This window comes from Anolis sagrei, chromosome 5 (genome assembly GCF_037176765.1).
Source record: "Anolis sagrei isolate rAnoSag1 chromosome 5, rAnoSag1.mat, whole genome shotgun sequence".
In the NCBI taxonomy this organism is placed as follows: Eukaryota; Metazoa; Chordata; class Lepidosauria; order Squamata; family Dactyloidae; genus Anolis; species Anolis sagrei.
In genome coordinates, this window is record NC_090025.1 from 100,891,367 (window position 1) to 100,912,036 (window position 20,670).

The 20,670-nt window shown below is 42.7% G+C and overlaps 1 protein-coding gene across 1 annotated transcript in view; it reads left to right on the top strand.

Moving 5' to 3' along the window:
* Positions 1-20,397, top strand: part of WNT7B (Wnt family member 7B) — a 154,742-nt gene extending 134,345 nt beyond the window's left edge. The window contains 2 exon segments of the mRNA XM_060778128.2: positions 9,496-9,767; positions 18,613-20,397. Coding sequence (XP_060634111.2) covers positions 9,496-9,767; positions 18,613-19,092 — 752 coding nt within the window. The 3' untranslated portion in view covers positions 19,093-20,397.
* Positions 20,398-20,670: the final 273 nt, after the last annotated feature.

Here is a 20,670-nt window from a genome sequence, read left to right on the forward strand (position 1 = left end):
CCTCGGTAATAGTGAGAATGGGGAGAAGAGTTGAACCTCACCTGCTGACATCACTTTAGTGCTAGCATGGTGGCACAGAAACAGCAAAGCCCCATTGAACCAGGTAGGTGATGGGAAGCTGGGTATTTATTTATCATGTCATCAGCAACCATACCATTGTATTACAATTCTAACAGAGAAAAACAAACACACAGATTAAAAAGAAAAAGAGAGAGCGAAAAAAACACAGATTTTGCCAATTTCCCAGAAGCAACCAGGGAAGCTGGGTGATCTGCAGCTATTGACGGGGTTTGCCCATCAGTAGCAGGAGATGGGTTTATCACTTGGAGAAAGTAGACCAGCAATGGAATGTGTGTGGCCAGGCATGTAGCTGGGGGGGGGGGGGGGGGGGCTTGCGGTGTTTCAGCCCCCCCCCCCAAATTCTCATGGTGGTACATTATTTAAAGAGACGGCCTTACTGGTACATTATTTAAACTGTTATGTTTATTCATATCATGATCTGATTACCATGCTCAATATCTCCCATATGCATGGGGGTATTGGGATAATGCAGGGAGTTTCAGAAAAACATCTACTTCTGCTTCATTGACTATTCTAAAGCCTTTGACTGTGTGGATCATAATAAATTGTGGCAAGTTCTTGGTGGGATGGGCATCCCAAGCCACCTTGTCTCTCTCCTGAGGAATCTGTACAAGGACCAAGTAGCAACAGTCAGAACTGACCACGGAACAACAGACTGGTTCAAGATTGGGAAAGGCGTACGGCAAGGCTGCATACTCTCACCCAACCTTTTTAACTTGTATGCAGAACACATCATGCGATGTGCGGGGCTGGATGAATGCAAAGCTGGGGTGAAAATTGCTGGAAGAAACATTAACAACCTCAGATATGCAGATGACACCACTCTGATGGCCGAAAGCGAGGAGGAGCTGAGGAGCCTTCTAATCAAGGTGAAAGAAGAAAGCGCAAAAGCCGGGTTGCAGCTAAACGTCAAAAAAACCAAGATTATGGCAACAAGAATGATTGACAACTGGAAAATAGAGGGAGAAACCGTGGAGGCCGTGACAGACTTTGTATTTCTAGGTGCAAAGATTACTGCAGACGCAGACTGTGGCCAGGAAATCAGAAGACGCTTACTTCTTGGGAGGAGAGCAATGTCCAGTCTCGATAAAATAGTGAAGAGTAGAGACATCAGACTGGCAACAAAGATCCGCCTAGTCAAAGCCATGGTATTCCCTGTAGTCACCTACGGATGTGAGAGCTGGACCTTAGGGAAGGCTGAGCGAAGGAAGATCGATGCTTTTGAGCTGTGGTGTTGGAGGAAAGTGCTGAGAGTGCCTTGGACTGCGAGAAGATCCAACCAGTCCATCCTCCAGGAAATAAAGCCCGACTGCTCACTGGAGGGAAAGATACTAGAGACAAAGTTGAAGTACTTTGGCCACATCATGAGGAGACAGGAAAGCCTAGAGAAGACAATTATGCTGGGGAAAGTGGAAGGCAAAAGGAAGAGGGGCCGACCAAGGGCAAGATGGATGGATGGCATCCTTGAAGTGACTGGACTGACCTTGAGGGAGCTGGGGGTGGTAACGGCCGACAGGGAGCTCTGGCGTAGGCTGGTCCATGAGGTCACGAAGAGTCGGAGACGACTGAACGAATGAACAACAACATTGGGATAATGATACATAAGGTTTGCTAGGGTAGACCCTCTTTCACTCAGACTCAGCCCCCCCCCCCCCGAATCAAACTCAGCCCCTCCCGATTCAAAATCCTGGCTACGGGCCTGTGTGTGGTGTTCTGCTTCAGTGCTGATTTGCTTCCTTCTTTTGATAAAGTCTCAAGTCTTGAACATATGCCACGTGCTTTACAAAATTATAAAAACAAAAGCCCTATGGTATTGAAAACATACTGATCCAAGAAAATGGAATACTCTTTTAAGAAAAACTCCTAGATCTCAACAAAAAATACATTATTGGTTCACACTAGTCTCTACAGCAGGGTTTCTCAATCTGCGGGTCAGGATCCCTGGGGGGTCACCAGGGGGTGTCAGAGGGGTCACCAAAGACCATCAGAAAACACTAGGCCTGGGTGGTTTCATTTCGTTAATTCGTAATTCGTTAATAATTCGTTAATTTTTCCAATTACAAAACGATAACGAACCATTCTGGAGCAATCATTAAAAAAAACGAATTTTTAAACATGTTTTGTAAATGCTTCGTATTTCGTTATTGTATTCGTTTCGTTATTGTTCTGAGGTCGTTTCGTTATTATTTCCGCATGTCTGGGCCAGTTTTATGGTTTAATTAGTGAAAAAAAATTATAATATCACACCAACAGTCAACAACAGAGGGAGAGGGAAGCTTCAGAAGTTTTTGGAGGTTTTTTAGCGTATTTCGCGGTCGCGTCCGCCATTAACGAATCGATTCGTTATTGTTTCGGAAATCGATTTGTTAATTTTTTACCATTTACGAAATTTCGTAAATATTGAACTTTTTAAAAGGAAAATTTTGTAATTATTTTAAATATCGAAAAACAAAAAAACCCCTCAAATACAAATCGATTTTAGAAACAAATTTTTGCGTTGTTACCCAGGCCTAGAAAACACATTATTTTCTGTTGGTCATGAGGGTTTTCTGTGGGAATATTGGCTCGATTCTATCATTGATGGGGTTCGGAACGCTCTTTGATTGTAGGTGAACTATAAATCCCAGCAACTACAACTCCCAAATGTCAATGTCTATTTCCCCCAAACTCCACCAGTGTTCACATTTGGGCATATTGAGTATTCGTGCTAAGTTTGGTCCAGATCCATCATTGTTTGAGTCCACAGTGCTCTCTGGAAGTAGATGAACCACAACTCCAAAACTGAAGATCACCCACTAAAACCTTCCAGTATTTTCTGTAGCTAATGGGAGTTCTGTATGCCAAGTTTGGTTCAATTCCATCATTGGGTAGAGTTCACATTTGGGCATATTGGGTATTCGTGCCAAGTTTGGGGTCACCAAAGACCATCCGAAAGCACAGTATTTTCTGTTGGTCACAGGGGTTTTGTGTGGGAATATTGGCTCGATTCTATCATTGGTGGAGTTCAGAATACTCTTTGATTGTAGGTGATCTATAAATCCCAACTACAACTCCAAAATGATAAAATCAATCCTTTCCCAACCTCACCAGTAGTCAGATTTGGGCGTATCGGGTATTTGTGCCAAATTTGTTCCAGTGAATGAAAATAAATCCTGCATATCAGATATTTATATTATGATTCACAACAGTAGCAAAACTACAATTATGAAGTAGCAACAAAAATAATGTTATGGTTGGGGTTACCACAACACGAGGAACTGTATTAATGGGTCATGGCATTAGGAAGGTTGAGCACCAGTGTTCTACAGTAAATGAACACAAAAGAAAATGAAGGGAAATATCTTAAATTATTAAAAAGTAAATTATTACTAGCAGGCATGATCCTTCTACGATTGAAATGTAGTATGAACTCACTTCTGGCAAATATTTGTTGCAAGGAAATAAAACAGGTTTCTTTGTGCTGTACCCTACTGAGTGGAATGTGTTATAGAACTCCAGTATGCTGATGACAACGTTGTCTGTGCGCATTCAGAAGAAGATCTACAAGCCACTCTAAACACATTTGCAGAAGCATACGAGAAGCTCGGCCTGTCATTGAACATCAAGAAAACCAAAGTGCTGTTCCAGCAGCCACCAGCCAACCCCTTTCCAATGCCAGAGATACAGCTTAATGGTGTAACATTAGATAATGTTGACCATTTCCACTACCTTGGCAGCCACCTCTCTACCATAGTCAACATTGACACCGAAATACAACACCGCCTGAGCTCTCCGAGCACAGCATTTTTCCGAATAAAGCAGAGAGTGTTTGAGAACCGGGACATCCGTAGGGATACCAAGGTGCTTATTTATAAAGCTATTGTCCTCCCAACCCTGCTATATGCCTGCAAAATGTGGACTGTCTACAGACGTCACATGCAACTCCTGGAACAATTCCATCAGCGCTGCCTCTGGAAAATTTTGCAAATCTCTTGCAAACAGGTAGATAAATGTCAGGATGCTGGAAGAAGTAAAAACCACCAGCATTGAAGTGATGGTCCTCCGCCATCAACACCGCTGGACCGGCCACATTGTCCGGATGCCCGACCTCCATCTCCCAACTCCAAACTCAAGAATGGAAAATGGAATGTTGGTGGACAGGAAAAGAGATTTAAAGATGGGCTCAAAGCCAACCTTAAAAACTCTGGCATAGACACTGAGAACTGGGAAGCCCTGGCCCTTGAGCGCTCCAGCTGGAGGTCAGCTGTGACCAACAGTGCTGCAGAATTTGAAGAGGCACGAATGGAGGGTGAAAGAGAGAAACATGCCAAGAGGAAGGCACATCAAGCCAACCCCGACCGGGACCGCCTTCCACCTGGAAACAAATGCCCTCACTGCGAAAGAAGATGCAGAGCAAGAATAGGGCTCCACAGCCACCTACAGACTCACAAGAATTCTAATCCTGGAAGACTATCCTACTCAGCCAATGAGGGTTCGCCTAAGTAAGAAAGTATGTAAGAAAGGAAGGTATTGCAAACAAAGAAAAAAGGTAACCAATCACACATTCATTATATGCAGGTAGAAAAACAGGCTTTGATACTTTGAGATCTGAGAGGGAACAACATTAAAAATCTTTGTGCAAGAGGCTCTTTAATGTATGGTTCCCTTTGGAAGATGAGAGTAATATTTCTCTCTTGCTTCTGCCCTGTCATTCTTGAGATAAGCCATATTCTCCAACTAGCTCTTTTTCGAGTGCATTTATGCATCAGGACATGTTGACACAAGTAATGTGGCATTCTCTCTTTTAGCTCTTCTGTTTCCAATTTATTTTTACTTTGATAAATCAGGTAGGCTGCGATCCTGTCGCTACCTCCTTCACACACACACACACAGCAGCCATTGTTTGCTTTCTCTTGTCCATCGATCAACTGCATTGCTTTACTGCAGCCACTATAATATTAACTACTGTTCAAACAGAAGCTCTTAGTGGGGGAGTTAGCTGGGATTTCTCTGACCTATTACTCAACAGGATTTTCTGCAACAACACGTTTTTGTTTGTTTTTCAGGGATTAGTGGCAGGATTCCACATACTACTGACACAATGAAACATAGGTTTCATACCAAAGCCAAAAGCAAACTCTCGCCGGCTCCCTCCCCCATTGTTTTAAAGCAGCCTTCATAGATTTGACTGCTAAAAATTGAAATTAACATTTTGAAAATCCAACTCTTAAAGGTACAGAATGGAAGGATCGATCTATATATATATAAATGCTCTGTGCATAATGAGTACCTTAAAAACAAAAGAACCAATGAATGAAATCACACCAAATTTGGCAACAAAACGTCTCACAACACAAGGAGTGACCAACACTCAAAAAAATTATGATTTTGTCATTTGGGAGTTGTAGTTGCTGGGGTTTATAGTTCACCTACAATCAAAGAGCATTCTGAACTCCATCAGTGATGGAATTGAACCAAACTTGGCACACAGAACTCCCATGACCAACGGAAAATACTAGAATTGTTTGGTGGGCATTGACCTTGAGTTTGGGAGTTGTAGTTCACCTACATCCAGAGAGTACTGTGGACTCAAACAATGATAGGTCTGGACCAAACTTGGCACAAATATTTCATATACCCACATATGAACACAGATGGGGTTTGGGGGAAATAGACCTTGACATTTGGGAGTTGTAGACACTGGGATTCACAGTTCACCTACAATCAAAGAGCATTCTGAACCCCACGAATGAGAGAATTGGGACAAACTTCCTACACAGAACTCCCATGACCAACAGAAATTACTTAAGGCCATCGAGTCCAGCTACCTTCACCAGGGCAAGAAAATGTAAAAGCCCTCCTGACGAAGAGCCATCCAGTCATATAGATAGATATAATTCACACACAGAGAGATATCATATCACAGATTCGAAAGGGACCCCTGAACAAGAACAATTATATGTTACATGTTCCAGAGTAGGCAAACCAGACACTCTCCACATCAACACTGACAAAGAAATAGCAAGAAATACTGTTTACGCACAAGCATAAAGGAATTACATATATTAGAAACCAACACTTTCTCATTACTTTTTCCCCAATCACTAGACTGGGCCACAGCAACGCGTGGCAGGGGACAGCTAGTTACTCATAGTCAAGGAATTATTCTCAATGGCTATCCATGCAGGCGTCATAGTTTCAAGGCAATTAACTGAGAGACAACTTCTTTATTTTCTAGGTTTTACTGATTTAGTGTAATTTCTTAATTTCAATTTTGTTGATTATTATGAGGGTATGAATGGCAGAATATACTTTTGAATGCATGTATAAATGAATACATGAGTGAATGCTCTTGGAAGCAACCAGAGAAGCACAAAATAGATCAGAATTTTGTGGTACATCTTTGGATGTTTTGCAGAAAATGTTCAAATGTTTTGGAGTCCTAATAGTTTAAAAATCATAAAAATGCAGATTGTTTTATATATGTGTGTGTTTTATCCAATCACTGCATTCAGGCTTCGTGTTAGACCAGAGCTTTCCAAACATTTCATGTTGGTGGCACACTTTTTAGACATGTATCATTTCGCATCACAGTAATTCAGTTTTGTTTATTTATTTATCGTGTCAGGAGCAACCATACATTTGTATTACATTTTTAACAAAACAAAACAAACAAACAAACAGACAAAAAACAAAGTTTGCAAGCTTGGTAGTTGATTACATGTCCTTTGACCAGTATCTGGCCACTTGGAGTGCCTTTGGTGTTACCGCAAAGAGGTCCTCCATTGTTCATGTAGCAGGGCTCAGGTTGCATTGCAGCAGGTGGTCAGTGGTTTGCTCTTCTCCGCACTCGCATGTCGTGGATTCCACTTTGTAGCCCCATTTCTTCAGGTTGGCTCTGCATCTCGTGGTGCCAGAGCGCAGTCTGTTCAGCGCCTTCCAAATCACCCAGTCCTCTGTGTGCCCAGGGGGGAGTCTCTCATTTGGTATCAGCCATTGATTGAGGTGCTGGGTTTGAGCCTGCCACTTTTGGACTCTTGCTTGCTGAGGTGTTCCAACGAGTGTCTCTGTAGATCTTAGAAAACTATTTATTGATTTAAGTCATTTACATGCTGGCTGATACCCAAACAAGGGGATTAAGCCTTGTTTGATACCCAAACAAGGGGGTTAACAAGGGGGTTAAGCAAGAGGTTAAGCCAATCCCTTATAAGAGATATTCTGGCTCCCCTGGTAGCCAGAATACCCTCATGAAAAAGCTGGAACGTTAAATAGCCTCTGAGTGTCTGGCTATATATGTTGTGTGTCTATGGCATTGAATGTTTGCCATGTATATGTACATTGCAATCCACCCTGAGTCCCCTGCGAGGTGAGAAGGATGGAATATAAATACTGCAAATAACCAAAATTGTAATAATAATTATGTGAATGCAATATATCTCATGAAAATCTCTCATTTATATATATATTTAAAATGTATGACTTATTGCTTATTTGACATAGACTCAGAGATTTGTTACTTTTGTGCAACACACCTACACACTGCAACTGATACACACGTGAGCAAAACACATTTTGGAGAGTTCTATGCTAGATCAACATAAAGCAAGGCTGAGGTCTTTTATTCTCCCCTTACTCACAGCTTTCTCCACCACCCTTCTCCATCCAAATTTTCTGTTTTTACTCTCCTACCCACACTGTTTTCTGAAAATATCTGATTTGGGAGGATTGTGAGGAAGAATTTCAGGCAAGGGAATGTTGATCCCCTCCTTGTCCATCATCTTATTCCCGTTTCTCATCACCACATTATAATTAACCACAACTATTAGTCTAGGAAAGACATTTCCCAAGGTAAAGCGTTATTGTTGCTTTGTGTCTTCATGTTGTTTATGATTTATGGTGACCCTAAGGGTTTTCTGGGAAAAGTGTGGCGCAGCTGGCTGGGAGTCAGCTGCATTAAGATCACTACTGACCAAAAGGTCATGAGTTCGAAGCCAACCCAGGTCGGAGTGAGCTTCCAACCAATTTGTGTAGCTTGCTGTCGAAATTTGCACCCCGAAAGATATTTGCATCTGTCAAATAGGAAATTTAGGTACCACTTATGCAGGGAGGCTAATTTACGACGCCATAAAAATCTCCAGCAAGCATGCAAAGAATGAGGAAGTACTTCATCAGTGTCACAAATTGACGGGGAAGCGACAGCTCCCCTGGTGGCCAGAATACCCTCATGAAAAAGCTGGAATGTTAAATAGCCTCTGAATGTCTATATATAAATGTTGTAATCTGCCATGAGTCCCCTGCGGGGTGAGAAGGGTGGAATATAAATACTGCAAATAAATAAATAAACAAACAAATAAATAAATAAATAAATAAGAGTGTGTTTAATTCTCCCAAGGTTATTATTTCTATTATTTATTTATTTACAGCTTTTATATTACACCCTTCCCACCCCGCAGGGAACTCAGAGCGGATTACAGTGTACACATATATGGCAAACATTCAATGGCAATTTTTGACATACAAACATATACAGACATACACAGAGGCTATTTAACTTTTTCTGGCCGCCACTTTCATCGTCCATCTGCGACGCTGATGAAGCATTTCCGCATTCCCCGCATGCTTCCCCGCTGGAATGCTTTGCTGGAGTCTTCTTTATGGCCTCATAAATCAGTTAATTTAGCCTCCCCACACTTTAAGGTGGTACCTTATTTTCCTACTTGACAGATGCAACTGTCTTTCGGGTTGCAAAGGTCGACAACAGGCTACACACAATTGGTTGGAAACTCACTCCAACCCAGGCTGGCTTCGAACTCATGACCTTTTGGTCAGAGTGATCTGACACTCAGCCAGCTGACACTCAGCCAGCTGCTCCACAATCCCAGTTACCCAGTGGGTTTCCATGATTGTGCAGGGAATTGAACTCTGGTCTCCAGAGTCTTAGTCCAATGCTCAAAACATTATACCACACTGGCTCTCTCAATTAATGCATAGATCCACTATAATCTTAAAAATAAAAAAAGATTAAGAATTATAAACTGGAGAATCCAGTTTATCATTGGACAAATCAAATGCATGGTTCAGGCATGAGCAGTGCTAGCTATTCAGCAGCTGTGTGCCTTCATGGTCTGTACTGGTAGTCCAGTTGGTTCCACTGATGTCTCAAAATATTCTCAGGCAAAAGCACTGGGTATCCCATCTAACAGATGCTGCTAAGCCCTGCGCCATTTTCTCTCCTATGGGCCACTTCTGCTCGGACAACTCAATTGCCAATTTAGTTGAAGAGATCATAAAACAGTTTTTGCTGGAAAGCTGTATATGTTGAGTATCGGGTATTGACATGCAATGTGTATTCTCAAACTGTATTATTTTGGAATGATTGCAAAGCACGGCTTCCCCTCTTTCAGTCCACCTGATTTGTCATTTTCCCCCCTGCAGGAAGCAGAGAAGCTGCTTTCACCTACGCCATCACTGCTGCTGGAGTTGCACATGCCGTCACTGCTGCCTGCAGCCAGGGAAATCTCAGCAACTGTGGCTGCGACAGAGAGAAACAAGGTTATTACAACCAAGAGGAAGGGTGGAAATGGGGAGGCTGCTCCGCTGATATCAGATACGGCCTTGAATTCTCCAGGAGGTTTGTTGATGCAAGAGAAATCAGAAAGAGTGCTCGGAGGCTGATGAACTTACACAACAATGAGGCTGGAAGAAAGGTATTTTAGAATAGGAGTGTATGATCAAACGTAGAGGGAGGGGCGCCTTTGCACTGCCAATAACTGGATCAAGTGGTGATTAAGTTTACAAAACATCTTGTGCTGTACCATTTTGGAGTGCAAGTTTGGGAATACAGTATGACTCTCATATTCACAGGGGATATATTGCTAAACTAAATTTCAAATTTTCAATTGGTACAATGGGCGGCAGCCAGATTACTAACTTTAGCAACTTACAGGGAGCAGTCAACCCCCCTTTTTAAGGAACTCCATTGGCTGCCGTTCATTTTCCGGTCCCAATTCAAGGTGCAGGTTCTTACCTACAAAGCCCTGAATGGTTTGGGATCCGCCTACCTGCGTGACCGCATTTCTGTGAACGAACCCACGCGATCTCTTCGATCATTTGGAGAGGCCCTGCTCACACTCCCACCTCCTTCGCAGGCATGATTGGTGGGGACGAGGGAGAGGGCCTTCTCAGTGGTGGCCCCCCGACTCTGGAATTCACTCCCCAAGGATATCAAACAAGCCCCCACATTGGCAGTATTTAGGAGGAACCTGAAAACGTGGCTGTTCCAGTGTGCCTTCCCTGAATAAGGAAACAATACCCTGCTCTGATTAATTCTCCGGAATTGTCCTCAGAAGCACTTTAACTACTAGTTGGGTTGGTCTCCCTACATTATCTTTTAAAACCCTCCTGCTTAGATACATCCTACGTCTGTTCATGCCCAGTGTTTATTTAATAATAATAATAATAATAATAAATATAATATTATATATTATTATATTATATTATTATATATTATATAATAATATTATATAATAATAATAATAATATATAATAATAATATTATATAATAATAAAAATAATATTATATCTGGCCTGACCATAAGGTTTTAAATTCTCTGTGTTATTGTTTATATGTGAGTTATATTAATTGTACTGTTTTATTTGCTTGCTGTTTTGTTTTTACTGATATGTTGTTCAGCTTGGCCTCATGTAAGCCGTAAGTCGCCCGGAGTCAACTTGGGGAGATGGTGGCGGGGTATAAATAAAGTTATTATTATTACTATTATTATTATTATTATTATTATTATTATTATTTAATATTTTATTTAATTATTTGACACAATCTCATATATAATCAGAAAATATACATTCAGAAATAATGAAACATGTCTAGATCTGTATGTAGACGACAACTTGTACAAAGTAAATACAACATATTATACCATTCACTCGAGTTTAAGTCACTTTTAAAGGAAAATCCATGCAAACTATTCCTAACTAGAACTGTTTCCATCTAGCTAACAGCAATATTATTATTATTATTAAACTTACAGTGGAAACTGGAAATTGTAGTTAATAGCAAACCTTATTGACATGGGCAACTTCGACTAGAAGTTACCATAGAGTCACCCTTGGAAGACCTCGACAATTTCTAGAAAGGTATCCTCTCCAGAATTTTCTCCAGGTTGATTCTATGTTAACTTTCAGAAAATAATATGTCTAAGGAGGACATATTTTGTTGGACGCAGGTAGATGAAACCATACGTATTGGTCCCATGGCTACAGGGGTCGCACTGTACTACTTCTCAATATGAAAAAGGAACCATTTTGTATAAACAATATATCAGAAAAATGGGCTCCAGACTACTTTTCCAACCAATATGCTAATTTTCTATATGGATATATGTCCTATGCTCCAATCAGTGCAGACATCTCACATCACAAATGAGACATTCTCTATCCCTTGTTGCTCAGACCACCAGCCACTATGTGTCTGGAGGTGCATCCAATCCTACAGATAATGTAGACCAGACACAGATCCCATGGCAATTAGGACAATTATGCTGGGGAAAGTGGAAGGTAAAAGAAAGAGGGGCCGACCAAGGGCAAGATGGATGAATGGCATCCTTGAAGTGACTGGACTGACCTTGAAGGAGCTGGGGGTGGTGACGGCCGACAGGGAGCTCAGGCGTGGGCTGGTCCATGAGGTCACGAAGAGTCGGAGACGACTGAACGAATGAACAACAACAATGGCAATTAGGCCTAGGTCTATGAAGGAACCAACTGACATTTGTCTGCCTGAACCATCAATGTACAGAATACTTTGAGCTTATAGTGTATATATACCAACACAAAAATTTGAAATAGTTTCTCTGTTATCTTTTGTCCCGGCAGCCCAAAGTTGCATGGATTTTGTTACATTCTGCATCTGGTCTGAAAATGAACTTTACCACAAAAAAACACAAAGAGGAATGAACAAGCCAAAACTAACAATACAAAATGTTGCTATTATTTTTTCCCAGTGTGTTCTAAACCTACGTCTGATACTATATCCCTGATTTGAAACTGACAACACATTTTGCATATTTTATTTTGATTTCTTCTCTGGAAAAAAATGCTGGATAATTTTTTTCTAATGGTGTTGGATGTAAATTATCCAGCATTTTTTTCAGAAATGTTCTGAGCAGCATAGTGTTTTCTGATTTTCTGCACCCCAAGAGGTCACACAACACAAAGGACCCCAAGATGTGATCATGCTGCTGACTTTGGCCAGTTCCTTCACCTGAGTTCAGCTCTAATCCTTACTGCAACAGACAAACTTATTTGGTTGTTGTAGGTTTTTTCGGGCTATATGGCCATGGTCTAGAGGCATTCTCTCCTGACGTTTCGCCTGCATCTGTGGTAAGCATCCTCAGAGGTAGTGAGGTCTGTTGGAACTAGGAAAAAGGGTTTATATATCTGTGGAATGACCAGGGTGAAACAAATGACTCTTTTGGACACAGCATATTATTTGAGAACACAGAAGTGCTGGACCACTCGCACAATCACCATGTCAGACTACACAGAGAAGCCATTGAAATCCACAAGCATGTGGACAATTTCAACAGAAAGGAAGAAACCATGAAAATGAACAAAATCCGGCTACCAGTATTAAAAAACTCAAAAATTACAGCAGAAAAACAACAGAGGGGAAACAAACAGGCACATGAAATCACTCTCAACAAAAGATTCCCCCCAGGCGCTACCAAGCCATTGAATGCAAATCAAGGTGATCAACTGAAACATTCACAGCTAGCCCCAGCAAACAAAAGTCCTTTGTCTCACCCTGGTCATTCCACAGATATATAAAGCCATTTTTCCTAGTTCCAACAGACCTCATTACCTCTGAGGATGCTTGCCATAGATGCAGGCGAAACGTCAGGAGAAAAATTGCCCCCAGAACATGACCATATAGCCCGGAAAAACCTACAACAACCCACAAATGACTCTTTGTCCGAACATATCCTCCCCTATGAGCCATCAAGATTACTAAGATCGTCTGGAGGGGCCCTGCTCTCGATCCCACCGGCCTCACAGGTGCGGCTGGTGGGGACGAGAGACAGGGCCTTCTCGGTGGTGGCCCCTCGACTCTGGAACTCCCTTCCACTGGAGATCAGAACTGCCCCTTTGATCTTAACATTCAGGAAACAGGTGAAAACCTGGCTTTGGGGATTGGCATTCAACGAATGAGCCATGATCCTGTGATATGGATGGATGACGACAAATAATGACTTTGATGACAACTGACCACTGTAATCATATGATTGTATTTTTGCTATTTTAATTGTTTCAATGTTTTAATGTTTTAGTGTGATTTAGAAATATGATGTTTTAATGACGGTCTGTAATATTGATGCTGGAAACCGGCCCGAGTCCCTCGAATGGGGGTGAGAAGACCGGTATACAAAACTACCAAATAAATAAATAATAAATAAATTGTCTGCTGGAGCTAGGTGTGAATGTTTCAACTGAGCACCTTGATTAGCATGTAATGGACTGACAGTGCCTAGAGCAAACTCTTGTTGAGAGGTGATTAGATGTCCATGAAAATGAACAAAATCTGGCTACCAGTATTAAAAAAACTCTAAAATTACAACAGCACAACAGAGAGGAAACAAACAATTTTGTTCATTTTCATGGACATCTAATCATCTCTCAACAATAGTTTGCTATAGGCACTGTCAGTCCATTATATGCTAATCAAGGTGCTCAGTTGAAACATTCACACCTAGCTCCAGCAGGCAAGAGTCCTTTGTCTCACCCTGGTCATTCCACAGATATATAAATCCTTTTTCCTAGTTCCGATATACCTCACTACCTCTGGGGATGCTTGCCATAGATGCAGGCGAAATGTCAGAAGAGAATGCCTCTAGACCATGGCCATATAGCCCGAAAAAACCTACAACAACCAAGTGTTTCCGGCCATGAAAGCCTTTGACAATACATCGACAAACTTATTATTTATGTGTAATTATTTAGTTCAGAAGCAGAAAATGAATGAACTTCAAACCATTAATTAGGTCACAGTTTTAATAAAAACCAATATGAATCATGACGTAAATCTTCAAAAATTAATTTTTTTACAAGAGTTCAGTTAGAGTTTAGGAAAAGCATAGATTAGATTAAGCTGAGGAAAGTATCACAGCTCTGTCACTGATGTTACCTTTGTAGAATGGGAGTTCAGCCACTCATCCCTAGACTAAAACATTGCTTCTCAAACTATGGCCCCATCAATACTGGTCATTTAATGCAGTTCAAATCCTTATGGGGATGGGTCCTGGAGGTACTGTTCTGCAGTGGCTCTAGTCCTTTCAGGAGGGTTGTACCCAGAAGGTGTCGCTGGGGGACTCCTGCTCAGCCCCACAGCCATTGTCCTGTGGGGTCCCGCAGGGCTCAGTATTGTCCCCCATGTTGTTTAACATCTACATGAAGCCACTGGGTGAGATCATCAGGAGTTTTGGAGTTCGATGCCATCTGTATGCAGATGATGTCCAACTCTATCACTCATTTCCACCAGATGCTAAGGAGGATGTCCAAGTCCTGAACCGGTGCCTGGCCGCTGTGACGGTCTGGATGAGGGCGAGGAAATTGAAGTTGAATCCAGACAAGACAGAGGTCCTCCTGGTCAGTCACAAGGCCAAACAGGGTATAGGGTCACAACCTGTACTGGATGGGGTTACACTCCCCTTGAAGGCACAGGTTCACAGTTTGGGGGGTCCTCCTGGACTCATCACTGAGGCTGGAATCCCAGGTTGCAGTGGTGGCCTGGAGGGCTTTCACACAATTAAAACTTGTGCGCCAGCTGCGTCCATACCTTGGGAAGTTAGACTTGGCCACGGTGGTCCACGCTCTTTTTACATCTAGGATAGACTACTGCAACACACTCTACATGGGGTTGCCTTTGAAGACTGCTTGGAAGCTTCAAATAGTCCAATGAGAGGCAGCCAGATTAATAACTGGGGCGGCATACAGAGAGCATACAACTCCCATGCTACGCCAGCTCCACTAGCTGCCTGTTTGCTACCGGGCACAATTCAAAGTGCTGGTTTTGGCCTATAAAGCCCTAAACAGCCCCGGCCCGATTTACCTGTCTGAATGCATCTTCCTCAATGACCCATCACGGAGATTAAGATCCTCCGGGGAGGCCCTGCTTTCCGTCCCACGATTGTCACAGGCGCAATTGGTTGGGACGAGAGACAGGGCCTTCTCGGTGATTGCTTCCCGGCTATGGAACTCCCTTTTTGATAAGATCAGGTCGATCCCCTCACTCCTGTCCTTTAGATGGATGGTAAAAACTTGGCTGTAGGACAAAGCTTTCGGGACAGGACAATAAAGCACCAATAGGAAAGATTACCAGGCCAATTAGATTTGACGCAGATGACTAGGATGGTTTTAAATGGTGTATTTTAATATTGAGATAAATGTTTTTAATGTTTATGTATGCGTATATGAATTTGTGTTCTGGCATTGAATGTTGCCGTATATATGCTGTGCTCTGCCCTGAGTCCCCTTCGGGGTGAGAAGGGCGGAATATAAATGTTTTAAATAAGTAAATAAATAAATCTAGCTTCAAACTGTGGTGGCCAGGCAAGAAACTCCCAAAAACAGCATGCAAAAGTAAGCCCTCAATGTAAGTCAGTGTTCTGTGATTTATGTAATCTGCATTTCAGAAACAGGAGAGAACCACCCTCCACAACACAACTGTGGAATCAGCATATTAAGTGGCCACACTGGTTATGGTTAGGAGGGTGAAAGGATAGGAAGGGGGGGGGGGGGATCTGTATAAAGGGTAGAAATCTCTTAGGGCAATCCAGACAGCTTCAACTGATTCCTAACCTCAGGTAGCCCAGGGCCATGGGATGGCTGTCTACACCTGTCCCCTTCCCTCTCTCCTTCTCCTTCGCTAAGTCACACGACATGGAATAAGGAATAAAGAAGGAGAGCCACCCAAGGATTAGGTAGGTGACAGTGTTGGCAGTTGGGCGCTTGCCCAGTAGTGCTGATCCGTTTTAGGTGTGGCTGGGCAGTAGGGATTCCCTGCTGCCCCCAGGGTGGATCAGGGAGTACTTGTTGGAATGCAAAGCAGTCTGGGTGTATTGCCGAAGGCTTTCATGCCCGGAATCACTGGGTTGTTGTAGGTTTTTCGGGCTATATGGCCATGTTCTAGAGGCATTCTCTTGTCTTTTTAGAAATGGATTTGGCTGATGGCCTTGGGCTGAATCGTGACAGCATGTGCCTGACCCTAACCTATTTCACCATGTATCTATCCCCATAGGTACTTGGCTCTAAAGCAGTGGTTCTCAACCTTGCTAATGCCGTGATCCCTTAATGCCGTTCCATATGTTGTGGTGACCCCCAACCACAATATTGTTTTCGTTGCTACTTGATACTTGTCATTTTAGTACGGTTATAAATCGTAATGTAAATATCCGATATGCAGGATATATTTTCATTCACTGGACTAAATTGAGCACAAATACTCAATATGCCCAAATGTGAATGCTAGTGGGGTTGGGGGGGGGGGGGGATTGATTTTGTAATTTGTGAGTTGTAGTTGCTGGGATTTATAGTTCACCTATAATCAAAAAACATTCTGAACTCCACCAGTGATGGATTTAAACTGAACTTGGCACAAAGAACTCCCATGACCAACAGAAAACACTGGAAGGGTTTTGTGGGCATTGACCTTGAGTTTGGGAGTTGTAGTTCACCTATATCCAGAGGAGCACTGTGGACTCAAACAAGGATGGATCTGGACCAAACTTGGCACAAATACTCAGTATGCCCAAATGTGAACACTGGTAGAGTCTGGGGAAAATACACCTTGACATTTGGGAGTTGTAGTTGCTGGGATTTATAGTTCACCTACAATCAAAGAGCATTCTGAACTTGACCAACAATAGAATTGGGTCAAACTTCCCACACAGAATCCAAATGACCACCAGAAAATACTATGTTTTCTGATGGTCTTGGGTGACCCCTTTGACACCCCCTCACAACCCCCCTCAGGGGTCCCGACCCCCAGGTTGAGAAACACTGCTCTAAAGGAAGCACTTACATCAATGAGAAAATCCACTTGTGTCTTGGACAGGGGCGGCTCGTCCATTACGCAAAGTAAGCGGTCGCAGAACACTTTTTTTTTTGCCAGGGGCACAGAGGCGCCTCTGTAAATGCCCCTCGACTGCCACTTGAGGAGCGCCCCCTCAGCTCACAACAGCCCTAGCAGTCTGGGGGGAGCCTCGGCTTTCTTGCCTCGTTGCTGGGCGATCCTCTTCCCAAAGGGGCCGGGCCCTTGAGACTCTCCTAGCCCCTCTCGTTCCTGCTCCACCTGGCCACCGGGTGTGCAAGCAGAGCCAGAGCTCAATCGTTCTCTGCGTTCGATCCCTTCTCCATAATTGGCTCCCTTTCCCGATCCCCAGTGCTCCACCCGTCTCCTCTCCTCTCCCCAATCCATGGGTGGGCCAAAGGGCGGAGCTGCCGTGCCTGGCCCGCTTCGGGTCCGGAGGCGTGTCTGAAGACACGCCTCCAAAAGTGCGCACCAAAAGTCACCTCTTCTCCTGACTTTCTCTTCAGCCATTGGGACCAAGAGAGAGAGAGAGAAAGAGAGAGAGAGAGAGAGAGAGAGAGACCCTCCGGCTGGAGGTATCTCCCACCTCCGCTCCCTCCTTTGTTTTTGCGCCTACCTTCAGGAAAGGTGGGCATCTCCACCTCTCTCTCTCTCTCTTGGTCCCAATGGCTGAGGAGAAAGTCAGGAGAAGAGGTGACTTTTGGTGCACACGCCGGGTTCTTCAGACACGCCTCCGGACCCAAAGCGGGCCTGGCAAGGGAGCAAGTGCAGCAAGTGTAGTTACTGGGATGTATAGTTCACCTACAATCGAGTATTCTGAACTCCACCAATGATGGAATTGAACCAAATATGGCACACAGAACTCCCATGACGAACAGAAAATATATATCAATGATTGGTTGGGGGGGGGGGCACCAAAATACTGTTTGCTTACCGTTGAAAATTGCCTAAGGCCGCCTCTGGTCTTGGACCTTGCTTAATTCGAATGAACGTAGCTTATCATCTTAACTGGGACATGGCCAATAGTGTTGACACTGAATTATGCTTAAAGTGAGATGCTAACTGACTTTGAAGAATCCTCTGTGAATTTCAAAGCAAATTATCAGGATTTTAGTTAAGCTGGATGAATTTGGGAACATGAGGTAAATTGAACATGAGGCCAAGAAGTTAATAGAATTTTGCTGCTACACTTTTTCAGATCAAAAGCATGATTCAGATTACGGCTCATGCCTGGTTTCCAAAGATTTTACCCCAGAATAAACTCCAACAACCAGTATTATTCCACTTGTATCTGTGGGTGCCTAATTGTGAATAGATTATGCCTCTATTTTTGATAGATGATGTTTTCACCAAAATAATAGTTCTGTGCAAGGGAGGGGGGCATGACTATGTTATGAACACAATGAGAGACTATTTTCCCTTATGTTATTTCTCCTTGCTTATGTACACAGGTGCTTGAAGAGAGAATGAAACTGGAATGTAAATGCCATGGTGTTTCTGGTTCCTGCACAACCAAGACGTGTTGGACTACACTTCCTAAATTCAGAGAGATTGGTTATATTTTAAAAGAAAAATATAATGCTGCCGTGCAGGTGGAAGTGGTACGAGCCAGCCGGCTTAGGCAGCCGACCTTTCTGAAGATTAAGCAGATCAGAAGTTACCAGAAACCAATGGAAACAGATTTGGTCTATATAGAGAAGTCCCCCAACTACTGTGAAGAAGACGCTTCCACTGGGAGTGTGGGGACACAGGGACGGCTCTGCAACCGCACCTCGCCCAGTGCCGATGGGTGCGACATGATGTGCTGCGGAAGGGGTTACAATACCCACCAGTACACCAAAGTTTGGCAGTGTAACTGCAAATTCCACTGGTGCTGCTTTGTGAAATGCAACACATGCAGTGAGCGGACAGAAGTGTTCACTTGTAAATAACAGCAAAAGTTCCAACTTTCAAAGGACACAATGGCCACATCTAAGAGTGGGACAAAACAACTGCAGCATCATTTTGCACATTTAATTTTTTTTATGTTGGGAGGACCAGTCTCTTCCCTACTACTTAATATCATACACGTCTAAGGACATGGCATAAGGTACTGACTAGCTACGTTTTCTACATTGAAGACAGGAACCATGTGATGGATTAGACTTTGTTCAACGCAAACAAATTCCTACTTGGTTTTTCTTTTCTTTCCTACTGCAGTCTGGGTGTTGTAGAGTTTTGTTCTTAAATTAAGTTATGCATATCAGAGACACTGATGCCAGGAGATTATTTTCAGATTTATAACTCACATAAATGTGTGCAAATGAGACTTTTTTCTATTAAAAAGGAGGGGAATCAAACTAAAATCCCAGCAGTCATGCTGAATTTTTAAAAAAATGTCTAATAAAGAAAAAGAGGGGGAAAGTGAGTACAAAAGGTAGCTGGCGAAAGACAAGTATAAAATGGGAGATAGGCAGAATCTGGATGACTGATTTTTATTTTATTATTATTTTATTATTTGATACGCAAAGGTCCGAAAAATTCAGACTGCTGCCATCGACACTGGAATCTTTTTGAGTGGACAAATGAGGAAAAGTATTTTATTTATGTTTTAATAGCAACAAAACAAATTCTCTAAGCACTAACGGGTAGTTACGTCTTTATTCTGTACTAAATGTAAATTAATTGGAACTTTGACTTCCTGATTTTTGTATTTAGCTCTCCTCTCTGTTTCCGTGCTACTGATTTTGTGCACTCCATTATTAAAAATGAATTTGGTCATTGTGCACCCCACACATAAAGCAAGAACAGTTTGACTGTGGGAAATGGGTTAAAATGCCCATGGTAACACCTCGTCCCTTAACATAACTCTTGCTAATCCAACTGGAGCAGTTTGGTCCTTATTCCGACTACAGAAGCTGCAAGAGCTAAGCTTGCTTGTGTTCATTGACTGACATTTTGTTACTTGAATAACTTTTATGTATTACAGCAATGCCTAGGGTGCCATTTTCCCATTTGTCGGTCCCATGGTAGGACTATAACCTAGGCCTTTAAGCCTGCCACCATAGAACTGGTCAGGGTCAGCTGTATGGCGCCTGTTACAAAATTGTCATGCATGAAGACCCGCCAAGTCCAGTTTGATGATGATATTTTGTGCTAAGGATCCATTTAGTAACACAAAGCTATTGCCAACTATTAATTTGTCCTAATTTGGCAGGGACAGTTCCAATAAATCCTACATAGTACCGGTTTTTCAATATCTGAGTTTCTCTTTCCTCGTGACACTTTCCCTCTTTGTCCTGGGCTTCCTGCAAAGTGAGTTCAAAGTGCAAAAGGGAACTACTGCTCCCAGAAAGCCTCTGGGATCACATCCAAGGTACGTAGTTAGGGTAAGATAGGATAGTTTGATTGTGATGTGAAAATATGCATCTTTGAGGTCCAATGTAGCAAAACCATCACCCTTTTCCATCAAAGGAGGAATGGAAGCAAGTGTAACCATCTTGAACTGTCTTGGCTGCATGTAGCAGCTG